At 37.3% G+C, this 14,019-nt stretch overlaps 1 protein-coding gene across 1 annotated transcript in view; it reads left to right on the top strand.

The window, feature by feature from the left end:
- LOC126353928 (general transcription factor IIH subunit 2) overlaps window positions 1–14,019 on the top strand; it is a 105,847-nt gene that overhangs the window by 82,324 nt on the left and 9,504 nt on the right. Inside the window, exon 4 of the mRNA XM_050003186.1 lies at window positions 2,564–2,737. Within this exon, the coding sequence (XP_049859143.1) occupies window positions 2,564–2,737 (174 nt within the window). The remainder of the gene's footprint in view (window positions 1–2,563; window positions 2,738–14,019) is intronic.

The raw sequence follows: 14,019 nt of genomic DNA, 5'->3' as shown, positions 1-14,019 counted from the left end.
TAGCGCAGTCCAGTCACAAGCATCACGCATCCAATCAAAGACTTTTATGTGGGCGTGACAGCCAACAAGCTATCTGTCCACATGAATGACCACCAACAAACTGTGGCCAGAAAACAGCTGGGCCACCCAGTTGCTGAGCATACTGTTCATCACAACGTTCTTCATTTTAATGACTGCATCACAGTCTGTGCCATTTGAATCCTTTCTACTAACACCAGCTTTTCCGAATTGTGCAGGTGGGAACTCTCCCTTTCACTGTTTTTAACACGAGTCTGTTTTTCCATCTGTCTAGAAAGTTCTAATTAGTGAACACACTGTTTCGGTAGACATGTTAGCACCTGAAACAGTAGTGAAAGTCCAACCAAAGCCGGCTGCTGTGGCCGAGTGGTTCCTATGCACTTCAGTCCAGAACCACAGTGCCGCTACCTTCGCAGGTTTGAATCCTGCATCGGGCATGGATGTGTGTGATGTTCTTGGGTTAGTTAGGTTTAAGTAGTTCTAAGTCTAGGGGACTGATGGCCTCAGATGTTAAGTCCCATAGTGCTTAGAGCCATTTGAACCATTTTTTGAGTCCAACCAAGCTTCTAATATGTTTTAAACGTACGTACTCTTCATGAAAACAAGTAAAACTTAACTGTCATTTTTCACTGACACTGATTTTTCATTTAATATTCCAGTCCAGCAGTTTAACTTCAGTGTATTTACTCACGCAACATTACTCATGAAACAATGTTCCCTCATCCACAGTGAAGTCCGAGACACTATTATTTTGCAAAACTATACAATTCTTGGAACACTAATCCAGCTGATGGCTGTATTTACTGTGATCAACTCCATTGACAGAAGAGCTCCCACAATTGGTTCACACCATTTGTGAATATATCCAATGCAGGTATCATGGAAAGCTATGGTGGTATCATTAAACTGATAAAGTGTCACTAGTCTCTCATTTTCCAACTCATGTAGGTGCTGTTTTACTGCATATGTCAAAAAGTCTTTAGACTTTTAAGGCTTCTAGAAACATTTGTCTGCAATTTCAGTTACAGTTACATTTTCTATTTCAGTGTGCTGAATACTGTTGGAGGAAATGCTTAATTTGCTTGAAAAGAGCTGAAAAGTATTGAAGGAGAGCAGATTTTTGAAAAAATTCTTCAGTGTGGAAGAAGACTTGTCAAGGGACAGAAAGTAGAATTTTAATGCTCCAAAAAATCAGTGACTCCTTCAGTGGCTGGTAGAAGAGATAAACCATTTAGCTTTACACGGCCTAAAAGTTTCTTGTATTCTTCTCCAGCAAAGTAATGGAATAATTTTAGCTGTTTTTAGTCCATGGCTAGAAATTCTGTTTGTACATGACTCTGTGATACGCAAGTGTGTTCTGAAAGTAGCTTATCCATGTCTGCAACTATCTTTACCAATAAGTAGTTATCAATTTTTGTTCTTAAAGAGTTAACCTGAAGCACAGCTTTATATTTGCTGGACTTCATATGGGCCACTATGTTGGTGCGTCCTCCATGTCTAGTACTAAATTTCACACGACAAACTCACTCTCAGCATTCTCACCATTTCCCTTGATAAACAAGAATTCCAGCAGCATCGTGTTGCTTAGTTTGCAATTTCCTGTCATTAACACAGGTAATAAATATTTAGATATAGTTTATCAAAGTTACTGCCGTGAGCACTGGAAACATTAAACTATTGTATGACACACCAAAGTTAGAACGTGTGCAGTATTTACAAGATCACAGTACCATCAAGTTTCCAAAAGACTTGCAATATTATAGTAAACTTTACAGCCAGTGCGGTTTTTTTCGCGTGAGTGGACCATAATGCCATCATTCAGTAGCTTCCGGCGAACAAATCATTGTATCAGGACAGGTAATTAGTTTAGAAAGGAAAAATAGCCATGCTATGTAAGATTAAAACTTAGGCTTTTTTGCTATCACCAGATAAGATTTGTTGACTCTAAGGCATTTTCATAATAATCAGGCTTGTCCCAGAAAAACTGGGATGAGTCAGAACCCTACGTATGAACAATACTGCAGAAGCAACCATTTCTTCATAGCTTGCCTCTCAAAATATGAATTATATTGACTAATGTCAGTTCATTTTTATTATGTTTACAACACACTCCCTTTCCATCTGCCACTCACACTCTTAAGGATGAAATTTTGTCAATATTATCAGCAGTCAGCCTAGCAGCACCAAAAACTATGGATTTGACATTATCTGTCATTTTCAATTACTTTTTCGTGTTGCTTCCTGTCATTTTCAATTACTTTTTTGTGTTGCTTCCTTCCTATTTCCACCCCTACTTCTAACAGTGCTAGTGCCGTCTATCCATATTGTGTTTTGTTCCTAGGTATGTGCATTGAGTATGGCTGAAACTTCTCCATGCATTCTAGGTCTGTCCTTACATGTCACCCATTGATGACGTAAAAGCACTTCAAGAACTTTCCACTTGCATTATTGGGCACAATGTATATGTAGTGATGACAAGACTGTATTCCGCATCTTTTATTTGAGTACTTGCATCTGAATGACTGTACCATTCCTTAATTTTCAGGCGGTAAGACAACTTGCAGAAGCAACATGCAGTGGGGAACCTTCTCTTCAAAATGCTCTAGAACTGTCTCTGAGGTCTTTGCGTCTTCTACCATCCCATGCAAGCAGAGAAGTCCTTGTTATATTTGGTAGCCTTACTACTTGTGATCCTGGAGATATAACAGTCACCATAGAGGTAAAGTATTATAGAATCTAAATAGTAAAATTCTTCCATGCTCAGAACAGCAAGAGAAGCATACTATTAATAACAAGTATCTTTTCTGTATTGTCGATTATTGCAGCAATAAGGATGCAGTTTTAGTAAGCCTGACATCTGAGTTAGAGAACATCAATTCTTATTAAATAATAGCCTGTTCATCATGCTAATGGAGATAGGGCAGGAGAGTAGATAACAAATCAGAGTTCCGTCTTGCTCCAGGCATCAGAAAATGGTCAGTGTCAAAGGGTTGCAGACAGCAACACTGCACCAAAGACATGAAATTTTGTTACTGCAGCCTCAAAAATATTCTCAAAATTACTTTTACTTATTGAAGGTAAGCTAATTGACTGGTTTGATTCCTGAGTGGAGCTGATCAGGAGGAGTCTGCCAAGAAAAGTATTTATGCTAAAGTCAGTGGCTGTCATGCTTGCTGTCCTGTTCATCAGGCCTTTAGGACTGAACTAGATCTTGAATATATCTGCTTGTTAAGCATAGTGTGGTCTTTCAATAAGCCACTTGCACAGAGAGACAGTAATATTCAACTTTGAACTTGATATAGAAGGTAGTTGAACTACAGGTGTATGGAACTTCAGTGAACTCTCTCTGGATACCAACATAGCAAAGTATTTAACACAGAGACTACATGGACCTGTTTACAAATGATACAATTCAAAACAGGCACTTGTGGTGGGAAGGAACACGGTGCAACACAGGCTGCCAGTTCTGTACACTACATCAGTGATCAGCAAACAGTCAATTGTGAGCTACTAGTAGCTGAGCTACTAGTAGCTCACAAGGACGTTTTTGGTAGATTGCAGTAAAACTCTTATTTGCTACTCTGTATTGCTCCACTGAGCCGAGACTGCATTCACAGCGACTGCTTGTTTCTCCTGTGCAATTGCCATTGTCGGCTAAGAGTACTACATTGTCAGCCTCAAAACTGAACATATACTGACCGATGAACTAGATTGCCGGTATGGTCATATACTGCTGCATGCAGAAGTTTGTTGTTGGCTTAGTAGATCATTTTAAAGAGTTGCTTCCTGCCTTAATAGAATTTTTGAAATGATAGAAAGACTTCACAAAATGTCAGCAAAAACCAGATTATAAATATCATGTGAGAAAATGGGATACATTAAAAGTATACACAACAGAGAAAAATGTATCCAAACACAGAATGGAAATGGCAGAAGAATGATAAGTTGAAGTATTTGGGAGAATGGATACAATCTAAGTGAGTTAGATAACACCACAAGTAAAGAAAGATAAAAGAAAATGGAATTAGCAAACAAATTCACTCAAAGCCAATATAATACAGTATCATTATTATTCCAGGCAAAAATCAAACAATACACAACAGTAATTAAATTTGAAGCACTTTACGTTTCTGAATGCCTCACACTGAATAAAAGGGGTTAACAAGAAGAACTGGAAAAGAAAGAAAGGAATATACTCAGAACAATTTTAGGACCACAAAAGAACAAAGATAACAACTGGACAAAGAGGGGAAATGAAGATCTATCAGAAAATATTACAAACAGAAAAGTTGCTGCGGAGGTCCTGAGTCATAGGTAGGAACAAAAAAAAAAAAAAAAAAAGACTATCAAAGTAAGCTTTCGGCGAAACAGCCCTTCATCAGAACGGACAATGTACACGACACGCCCATGCAAATGCAACTCACATACATAACTGCAGTCTCTGGCTGCCTAGGCCAGACCCAGAGAAGAATTTTTGAAGGGATGAGGCAAATCCTTCAGTGAACTAGATGTACCGGTTTGGCTGCAGAATTTTGCTTTTCTCACAGACATTACCAAAATGTTAAATATTCTTAACTTGCAGCTTCAAAGTAAGGATAAAGGTATTGGCAGAATAATTTCCGATGTTGCTTCACTTTCAAAGAATCTGGAACTGAGAGGAGAAAATATCATCCAAAGTGAATACAAACACTTTGCCTGATTGAAACAAACACTTGACAAGCAAGGCTCTTGAACGGCCCCTTACAACAACTGACAGTAACTTAATTTCGTTCATCATATTAGATGTTTCAGGAAAGTGTGCAACAGTGTCACCCAGGGTTTAAATAATGAAAACTGCACCAGTTACATATGTCTTACTGCTTAGTACAAAGTATTTCAAGACTGAATCTGAAAATGAGAATAAATTCTCAAAACACATTGTGCTAAGCATCAAAACATAAGTAATTGGTGCAGCTTTCATTATTTAAACCATAAGCAAACAATATGTTCAAATTCTAAAAAGTCAATTCAACAAAAATGCTTTCAAGATTTCAAAAGCATTTCAATTGTTGCTCAGTTTGTCATATCACTTTTTAGTGAGACTTATGTTGAAGAATTCTCTACTTGTGTTATGAAGCGCGTTGGTTTTCAGTACTGTAATGCTGTTGGAACTGTTCGACTTTCAAAATGATTGATCTTTAAAAATCACTTTCTTTGAGCTCTTAAAACAGTTGTCCTCTTATTTCGGAAGAAAAATACCTGGTTTTGGTCCCTGTTGGTCTCAAAAGACAATGTGCAGCTCTACACATGCATGTGAGGTTTCTTCTTCCACTGTGAAATTTATATGTATAAAAAAAGTACAGAAAAAGACTGATTGGTAAACACTTGGACAACTGTATCTGAATGGCAGCCACAGTTACTTTTTCATGACTAAGCAACTTGTTTGTGGTAAAGAAGAGCACCAGGCTTCTATTAAAGTTATGAAGACTAATAAAAAATGATCTTGCATTTTTAATTTGTTACTAACTGCAGTTCCGTTTCTTTCTTATGAACAATTCAATTTCAATTTATATTTCTTATATACAGTTTAATTAAAATTCTTTTCAAATTTTCTAGAACTGTAAGTCAACAGACAATAACCAAATGGAAGCTTTTTTAAAAAAATCTTATTTCTTTCTCAGTTTCTTTCGGTACCTCACACTAGGAAAACGGTATGGTAGCTCAGAAGCTTCATACGTTTGGTGACCACTGCCCTGAAGCTTAATCCTCGCAAAAGATCATGGTTTACAGATTGAATGAGTGATAGATGGCACCTAATGCCCATTAGATGGTGATTTAAATTGGCTATTCTTTTTGTGTAAGCAGTATCACAGCCAGTAGGTCACTCCGTGCAAAAGACTAAGAAATTTAAAGGATCACTATCCCACTGGTACCACAGTCATCCATCATAAGATATGACAGCTTAGAAAATCATCATGCAATTTTTAAGCTATTATAACCTACACTTGTAGCAGAGTGTCTTATTCCCGCAGAGAGCTTGTGTTCTGTCCATTAACAATTAGTCAGATAGTAGTAATATAAGATAAGATAATTTTATTGTCATTAGGCCTTTGTAGCAATAGACCATTTTTTTATATGTATAACATAATCATTACATTAGCAAATAGAATTACTTGGCCATGTCAGTTGTTGCTTACAATTCCATGTTATAGTCAACAAATTCTTTTAATTCAAAGGAGGGGTTGGCAACAAGCCATTTATTTGATGTTTTCCTAAATTCACACTCTGGAAGGTCTTGTACCCTCTGCAGAAGCTTATTAAATACTTTGTGGATAGCTATTGATAATCTATGGTATGACATATGTATGGAATTATTAATTCTTGTGTTGTGACCATGATTGTTATTTGTATGTTTTGCTTCATGTAGCTTCTTTTTTGTATAGATTGGTATATATACAGATTTATAACAGTCATTATTTTACATTCAGAGAACAAAGACTTACAGTGTGCTTTCTGCCGAAAGCTCGTAATGATTCTGATTGCTTTCTTCAGCAGAAGTAATGTTTTGAACATGGCTTGAGTTTCCCCAGAGAATAAGTCCATATAATTTAGTACTATGAAAAAGCGCAAAAAAAGATGTTTTAACATAAGCTTCTGGTACACATTTCACAATACATCTTAAAAAGTAGATTACTGTGGATAATTTAACACGAATGCTCCAGTTCAGAACAAACCCATTTGACCTGAACCAATATGACACTTGGACGAGTGTATTGTCAGAAAAATCTTTTAACTTATTTAGATCATTGTCGTAGTTTAGAAAGATAGTGTCATCTGCATATAGCAGTGTATTGGAACTTATAGGAGGGTTGGTCATTGATCATTACCAAAAACAAAAATAGTCCCACTACAGATCCCTGCGGAACTCCCACATTAGTTTGTTCCTTGGTAGACTTTTCTGCGGCAGTACACACAACTTGCCTACTGTTTTGGAGATAAGACTAGTAGTTTTAGGATGTTCTCCCTGATGCCATAAAAATGTGTCATGTCCTACACAGTCAAATGTTTTATCCAGGTCACAGAACATGACTTGAGCAAATCCCTTCTCCTTGAACACTTTAAGAACAAATTTAATTACGGAGTCTATTGCGTCTCCTGTTGATAACTTTGTTCTAAATCCATATTGTGCTACATTAAATATTCCAAGTTTTGCAGAAAGAGCAGGCAACTGATGGTAGACGATGTATTGTATTATTTTGGCCATGACTGGAACTATTGATATTGGCCTGAAACTCGCAGGGTTGTCTTTGTCATCCTTTTTATACACAAGAACCACCCTAGATAATTTCAGCTCCCCTGGAAAGTATCCCTCTGATAAACACTATTCATGCAGTGAGTCAATGGATAAACAATTTGATAAACTATGATGAAATCCCAGTTTATATCATCAGTGGCCCAATGTTCTCCTTAAACACAATAATTTCTTGTCTTTCAGATCTTGGATGTTTAAAAGACCAATTGTCAGGTCTGTATTCTACTCTCCTTCGGTTTTTAGATGATACTTATTTTTGGATTTTTTTGCTGGTTCATCCACATTTTCACCCCCATCAAGGGATTTTAGTTCCATTGTTTTTTATTTAAGTTCAGTCCATCCTTTCCTAGGCAGTTTTCATTTAGGAATTTATTTGGATCTAGGAACACTGCTCGAAGTCTATCACACTGTTCTTTTGTGGCACTTTTTATTTTGCAGACATATTTACCACTTACAGATTTTCTTTTTATTATTCCACCGGTTTTGAGCTGGGAACATAGATAGCCACTTCTAGCTAAATTAATTAAGTTTCTTGAGTCATTGGTGATTTCTTCTTCACTGCTAATTTTTATTGAAATCTTCCCAACGTGTATAGTTATACTTAAGTTCGTTTTCTACAATATGTCGTTTTGCTGTTTCCATATTTTTTAGATGTTTTTTTAGATGATTGTTTAGGTGTTGTATTCTAATTCCAGGTCACACATCAATTTTGCATCCTGGAACAGCGACATTTTTCAGTAACAAATCGCCTACCAGTAGAAATTCATTTTCATTTCTTTGTACACTTGAGCCACTGCCTTTCCTTTTAGTATATCTTACAGACTTCCATTTATATTTATGTACTGAATTTTGGCTTACTGAGGTTATCAGTAATTCACCGGGCACATATAATACATTAGACCTACAGTTATGATTGTTAGTACTGCTTATACATGCGTGCGGGTTTTTGTGGTATTGTTTTGTTTCAATTTTCGGCTTTCACCCACACTGGACTGTTTCTCTGTTGCTAACCTGTTATTTTCTTTACCTAGAGTCACTGTTTTGTTGTTTACTGGCTTACTGCTGATGTGTGCACACAGATTAATCCAATGTTGTTTTGTTTTTGTTTCACAGCTTTCCGACACACGAACTCTTTTTCTCATAACAATTTATCGTTTTCTTGTTTTAAAATTGAGATTTCGCTTTTCAGCATACCAACATCATTTTGAAGTATCTTGATAATTTCACTTTTTGTTTTCACTGCTTTTTTCAAGTTCGGACATTTCGAAATGTAAACAGCCAAGACACGTTCATAAAAAAATCATCACTGGTATATTTCAGGTTTATTTTGGCACACTTTTCGTGCAACCCATTCCTTTTATCACTGTCTTTATACATTCTTTACATAACGAACAGTTCAATTTTTCCATTTTTGACAAGAGTGGAACACTAATCGTTTGTATAGGTGCCATCTTAATGTCCAGTAGACGCGCACCCAAGATTTGAAGATAATGTGTGTAGTAGTGCATCTATAATGAGAATATTATGTAGCAGTTACATTTCAGAAAAAAAGTAGCATATTTGTACTATTATTTATTGCTTGTTACCGTGCTGTATTATTATGAACTGTTGCCAGCTATTAAGTGCTTCACATATCCTTTTGCTTTTCTTACCATTATGTGTAACACCTATATAATAAAGTGTTGGCTGCTTCTTATTTATAGCAAACATCAATTAAAATTAATACTGGGCAGGAAATTTGCAGTAAATGCAAGATAAGTATCCATAAGAGACCATTGCCAAATGATTCCTTCTGGCCTGGCATCTTTTTCAATTTCACCTCTTTAATTTGTTTCTCAATGCCAGTGTTCCCTATTTTTACATCCCACCTCTGTGGTGGTCAGACGATGGTATGAGTGTGCAGTCCTACTGCATGAATGATATTTTAAATTCAGAATTTAAACTTCAGCTGTCCATTTGCTGCCTTCTGTTATGGCACCAGCCTTGTTGACGAGTGACTGAAAAGAAGCCTTTGACTCACTCAGCAGTTTTAAGAGGGGTCAATGTTCTCTTGGGTTCGGAACAGGATCTTTCACTAACATGTGACAGTGGAAGTGCTTCGATCATTTCATAGACGAACAAATTTCTACTGACATGCGCCTGTTGATATTTTTGTGTTCTTAATTGAGTTGAACTCAGTTCAGAACTATTTTACAAGATTGTCTGTCTGTACCATCTGCAGTGAAGCCATAGACATCCTAGTCTACACTCGTTTGGTTTAAAGTTGCCTTGGATTAATATCGCATGACAGGGATACCTACACACTACTGAGCATATACCTTCTTGGAATGATTTATAACAGTTGTGGTGTAATAAGGTGGCTGGTAAAAATTCCTGTGTTCACCTAAGCTTGGTACTCACATCCCGACAATTTCGCAGTCAGACTCAATTTTGACCTTGATGGACATAATATTTTTGTTGATTACAATGAACGCTCCGCCCACCCCTCCTGTGAAAACATCTAGCCAGTATTTTTTATTTATATTCCATGCATTATTGATATTTTGAAGCTTTACTACTTTGGGCTTCATCCAGATTTCAGTTCCAGTTATAATTTGAGATTAACAGATTTTCTGTAGGTTGGGAAATTCAGGAATTTCGTTACGAATGTTGTATCAGTTTACGTCTTTACTTTGTACGTGATGTGATTTCATTCTCTGTGTATGTGACAAGTGTATATCAAAGGACTTCAAACTATTGCCTAGCCTAAAATAAAAAGAACCATATGCGTCCCAGAAGCACTCTGCTACCCAAATATCTGTTTCCTGCGTGTAGTGCACAGTTCTCCACTTCGTAGCACAAGTCCAGACATCAGTAGCCATCACTGTCACAGAATCAACGGTGCCTCTGATTGAGACAGTCCACTCAGCTCAAAACCAAAGGAACTCATTACGTTCTTGTTAAGATACTGCAGATTGTAAGCTCTTCTTGCAGCCCTCGAGAAAGGCAGGCAGTCTTCGTCTCTTTCACCAGTCATACATACAGACTGAGCTCAGAACCCAGACAGCAGGCACCATCGGTGCTGACATGAGTCATGACTTTCAGATGACTGCACTCTGCACCCTTGATAGCTGCTGCAGGTGCGAGAGTGCATGTCTGTCAAACTATTCTGATGCAGTAGGCGTTGCTGGACTCCCAACAGATTCTTCTTAAGTACTTGTCTCGGTAATTGTTTGTAACTTTATTGAGGGGGCAACTCAACAGATTGCTGACAAAACACTAGTTTAGTCTTCATTCTTTAAATGATGTTTCACTCTCATTTCGTTTTACAGACAAGGTCTTAACATGAATGAACAAAGAATCCTCAGTGCCACTGACACTCTTGTGTATTTGAACGTTTGGGTCATTGGTATTCCTTGAATCAGTGTATTACGCAGGTGTCTCTTTGCTGCACTTGTGGGTGACACCAGGCTCATCTCAACCAAACTCAGTGCCACACAAAACCCAAAAAGAATACCTCTATAGACAAAGCAAAACAAAAACAAAAAGTAATCGTAAGAAACTATAATCCCAACTAGAGATAATTTTAATTCTCAAGAATATAATGTTATTCTTCCCACTAACGTGAAAGTCATCTCATTTGTTCATTTATATGCTACTACAGTATGTGATTTTCCCACCAGTCCACTACATCCATCAGAAATATTTCTTATAAAATCATGGAAAATCTCATTCCCTCAGACAGTGCCCACTCCACATTTCATATGAGCACCCTCCTCCTCCGCCGTCTACCCTTGCCCTCTACCCCAGTAGACACACCAAGCGCACATTGAACTTCTTCCCAGCTGTGGGTACGACTTCCCTGAAGAGCTCCCAATAACTAGAAAACCCCTCCCCCATATACCTGCTTGGACCCCTCTGAAAGTGTGGTCACGTGTCCACTCACAGGGTAAAATGGGTGAGGCCAGGTGACTAGTCCCCAGATTCACTCTCTGCCTCGAGCAGTGTAAACAAGTTACAACATACCACTCACCTGGCAGTGAATGCTGTTCTCCCCCCCCCCCCCCCCCCCCCCCCAATATAAGGTACAGTGGGGCTTGCTAGTAGCATGCTTCTATATTTCAATTGTTTATAATGAGAGATGAAGGTATAACTGTTAAAGAAAAGGAGTTACAGTAAAATATATCCAGGACTACCTCATTAGTAGGCAGAAGACTTGGGAACCAAACACAGGACCACAGTGGGTATCCATTAGTGGAAATCGAGTCAGAACATATTAGAGATTAAGCTTAAATTCAAGATACTATCAAAGAGAGCTATAGATACATTTTATATTAATAATTTTGGTTCCAAAGTATGAGAATGGGATTTAAAAACTGGGAAGCAATTTATGAAAGGTTTATGAAAACACTGAGAAAATAACTGATGAAATGAGAAAGTAGAGGATTACATTTTATGGCCACTTTTAAAGAATAGATAACAAAATATTCAACTTATCTGAGGAAAATCCAAAAACCCAAATTCTTGGTTTAAAGAAGTTAGGAAAGATCTGTAGGAGTTGGGAATAGCAGGCAAAAATATTGAAAACAGACATGAATTTGAAAAGTCAATGGTTTACAGAAGAAACACAAAAGAAGAGAGGAAGGACATGGACCAAAGAAAGAAGAAAACAACAGAGCACAAAAATTAAGTAGTACTGAGAAGCCAAAAAAGGAAAAGAATATGATGGCATAAATCAACTGTTTTATGTGGCCATGAGTTAGCCAAATTCTAATAATAATAAATAATGAAAGATAAAACATGGAAGTTATTTAAAGCAATGGACTAAATATGAGTGGTAAGAGCATTTCAATACATCAGTGGAAAGTTCTACAGAAGGAAATAATTAGGCTACTGTAGGTACAGGAAAGATAGTGAGAAGAAAAATGCTATTGGTATTTCAAGAAATTCTGTAAATGAACTATATAAGTTACTCAGAAAGTAAGTCAATAAGAAGAGCAGGGAAGGAAACTCAGAGCATTTGAGAAATACATGTAAATACTGAAAAATACTGTAGTTATAAACTGAGACAGGAATATTAAATGTAATTTTTGGGATATGAAAAATGAATATCATAACTTTTCTATCAGGACTAATTATATATCAATTAAATATTGGTAGAACTAAAAAGTTTCAGAATTTCCAGCACACAACCAGTCATTGTGTATTAGCAGTGAACTGAACTTGTAAGATGGTGAAATAAGTCTGCGAGCTGAACAAAGATGAGTAATCAACCAGTACACAACCAGTCACAAAGGATATCCATTCCAGTTGTTAAGATCATGAATGTCATGATCTAGTACATCTTTACTGCAAGTGCTCAATGTTCATAGCATAGACAGGAAGAAAAGTAAACAATAACTGGTGGCCGTTGACAGTTTTAAATATCCGAGTAGGCAAGGGCAACAGCCCAACATACATTGTATTGTTATCAATTATAGGCACCAGTACAAGTGCAATTGACTAGCATCATCCTTGGTCAGCTGTTTGTATCGGTAGTTTTGTTGGCAGCTCAACATACATCGTATTGTTATCAGTGACAAAGCACCATTACAGGTGCAATTGTATCAATGAGCAGCATCATGTTTGGTCAGCTGTTGATGTTGGTATTTCAGCTGAGCAACAAAATAACCTAAGTGGTACATATTGAAACTTGTGGTAAGTGCAGAATATATACATATGGATGACACTAGGATGGAGAAAGCTTCTGAAACATAGAATAGCTGTTCAAAAGTGTAGTACTGGAATGTGTGGTTAATGTGGAAGGAATGGATGATCCGGTATTTGAACTAGTCTGTTACAGCATTGAGTTACATGAATAGAAAAGAAGTCAGCAGGAGGCAGTAAAATACTTTCAGAGATGCTGCAATCTGTGTGAGGTACTAAAAGTTAGAAGGTTGAAAATCTTTGTAACAAAAGACTTGCTGTCTTATGGTTGTTAGTAGGTTTCACAAGGTGACCTGTTTGGGCTATGGCGCAGTGACAAACTAGACTGATTTTGTGCTCTATGTGTGGCTAATGTTAAAACAACAGTAAGTGCTGCCAGATAATACAAGCTTGTTGCTGGATGACAATGAATCATGGCATGATTTTGCTGACTGTGATGCTGCAATTCCGGTCAGTTTTTGTGGTTCACTGTAGCAGGCTGTTCCAACTCTGCCCTTTTGGGGCATGGGCTCCTGCGGCTCACCACTGAGCAGGTGGAAATGGTACGGTACGTGCCAAGCAGCCATAGTGCACCACATTCCTTGTCCTATTATTTGCCCGCCCTTGCAGGCAGCCGCTCAGGAAATGAATTACCGAATAAAAAACTCACGGTGCCATTTAAAAAAGTCATGCTGCTATTTGTACCTTTGTAAAGAACAAAGCTACAATGAAAGCAATCTTGCTGATTGATGTTCCTCTGACATTTGCTTGAAACATTTTGTAATTTGCATCTGGATAAACAGTTATTTAGGGTGGCCAAGATAAACGGGACACCTTGTATATGTAATAAATGAAATTAGTACATATACAGAGTGTATAGAGGAAGTTTGATTACATTTATTATATTTATTTTCGTCAGATTTACACTTCAGTGCGACAGTGAGTTGCTTTCTTGCATTATTGTCCAGCTCATCGTACTGCGTCACATACAGAGATGTGGTGATCCTGTACATTGTACTTCTTCATCGTATTCACAACTTTATGGT

The sequence above is a fragment of the Schistocerca gregaria genome, chromosome 3 (genome assembly GCF_023897955.1).
Source record: "Schistocerca gregaria isolate iqSchGreg1 chromosome 3, iqSchGreg1.2, whole genome shotgun sequence".
NCBI classification, from domain to species: domain Eukaryota; kingdom Metazoa; phylum Arthropoda; class Insecta; order Orthoptera; family Acrididae; genus Schistocerca; species Schistocerca gregaria.
This window is presented reverse-complemented; position numbering and strand designations above follow the sequence as displayed.